The 980-nt window shown below is 45.2% G+C and overlaps 1 protein-coding gene across 1 annotated transcript in view; it reads right to left on the bottom strand.

The window, feature by feature from the left end:
* The window catches only part of LOC105514828 (protein FAM90A27P-like), an 11,531-nt gene extending 11,167 nt beyond the window's left edge, over positions 1–364 (bottom strand). The window contains exon 1 of the mRNA XM_011946488.1: positions 272–364. Coding sequence (XP_011801878.1) covers positions 272–364 — 93 coding nt within the window. The remainder of the gene's footprint in view (positions 1–271) is intronic.
* Positions 365–980: the final 616 nt, after the last annotated feature.

Genomic DNA, 980 nt, shown 5'->3' on the forward strand with positions numbered 1-980 from the left:
AAAAAAAAAAAAAAAAAGTTTTCTGGGCTCTGAGTTTGTGTGCAGTCAGTACCTGAGAGCTGAAACCCTCTGACAATATTAATCAAAGCCAAGAGATAAATAGCTAACAACTAGTGATTTTTTTTCCAGAAAACCCACCATTTTCACAAAATGATTTCTCACTCTGAAAACCTACCAGAAGCTCAAAGCTTTGCAAAGCTTTCATACTCAACCTATGGACACTTGTGACGTTTCACATGAGACCCCTGTGACCACATGCCACACTTCACACAGAGGCAGGCACAAAGCCAAGCCAGGACCAGCCGTCTGAGGATCCTGCGACGCTGACACGTTCACGCCAGGCATCGCACACATCACAGCCCATGTCGTGGGGGGCCATGCAAGATGGACGCCCCCAGGTATGTCCAGCAGAATCCTTGAGCCCACACTGTGCTTGACCATCCCATCCTTACTCCCTATATTTGTCTTACCTCCCCTCTTGGTATTCACATCTTTGTGAAATTGTGGGGGGCCGGTCCACTAAAGCCTGACATTTTTCATTCGAGACACAGCGGGCGGTGAGATCCTCTCCTGGCTTCAGAGGAAATCGCAGAAGAACCTCCACAGAGGCAAGAACAACCCATTTCTCTGTCATCAAGTCAATCTAATGCAGGGAAAGGAGAATCGAGAGGCAACCTGAGTTCTGCAGGCAGGAGGAAGGCTTGGCAGAGGAGAGGAGGAACTCCCAGCTTCCCCAGATTTAAAGGGAATGCTGAACAATCTCACATTTCATTGTTTTTTCTTTCTTTTTTTCAAAGAAGTCATTATATGAAAAAGATACTTGTACACACGTTTACAGTAGCACAGTTCGCAATTGCAAAAATATGGAAGCAGTCCAAATGTCCAACAATCAACGAGTGGATAAAGGAACTATGGTGTGTGTGTGTGTGTGTCTGTGTGTATGCATGTATGTATGTATGTATCTATCTATCTACCTGATA

The sequence above is a fragment of the Colobus angolensis genome, unplaced genomic scaffold (assembly GCF_000951035.1).
Source record: "Colobus angolensis palliatus isolate OR3802 unplaced genomic scaffold, Cang.pa_1.0 Scaffold25, whole genome shotgun sequence".
Lineage (NCBI taxonomy): Eukaryota > Metazoa > Chordata > Mammalia > Primates > Cercopithecidae > Colobus > Colobus angolensis.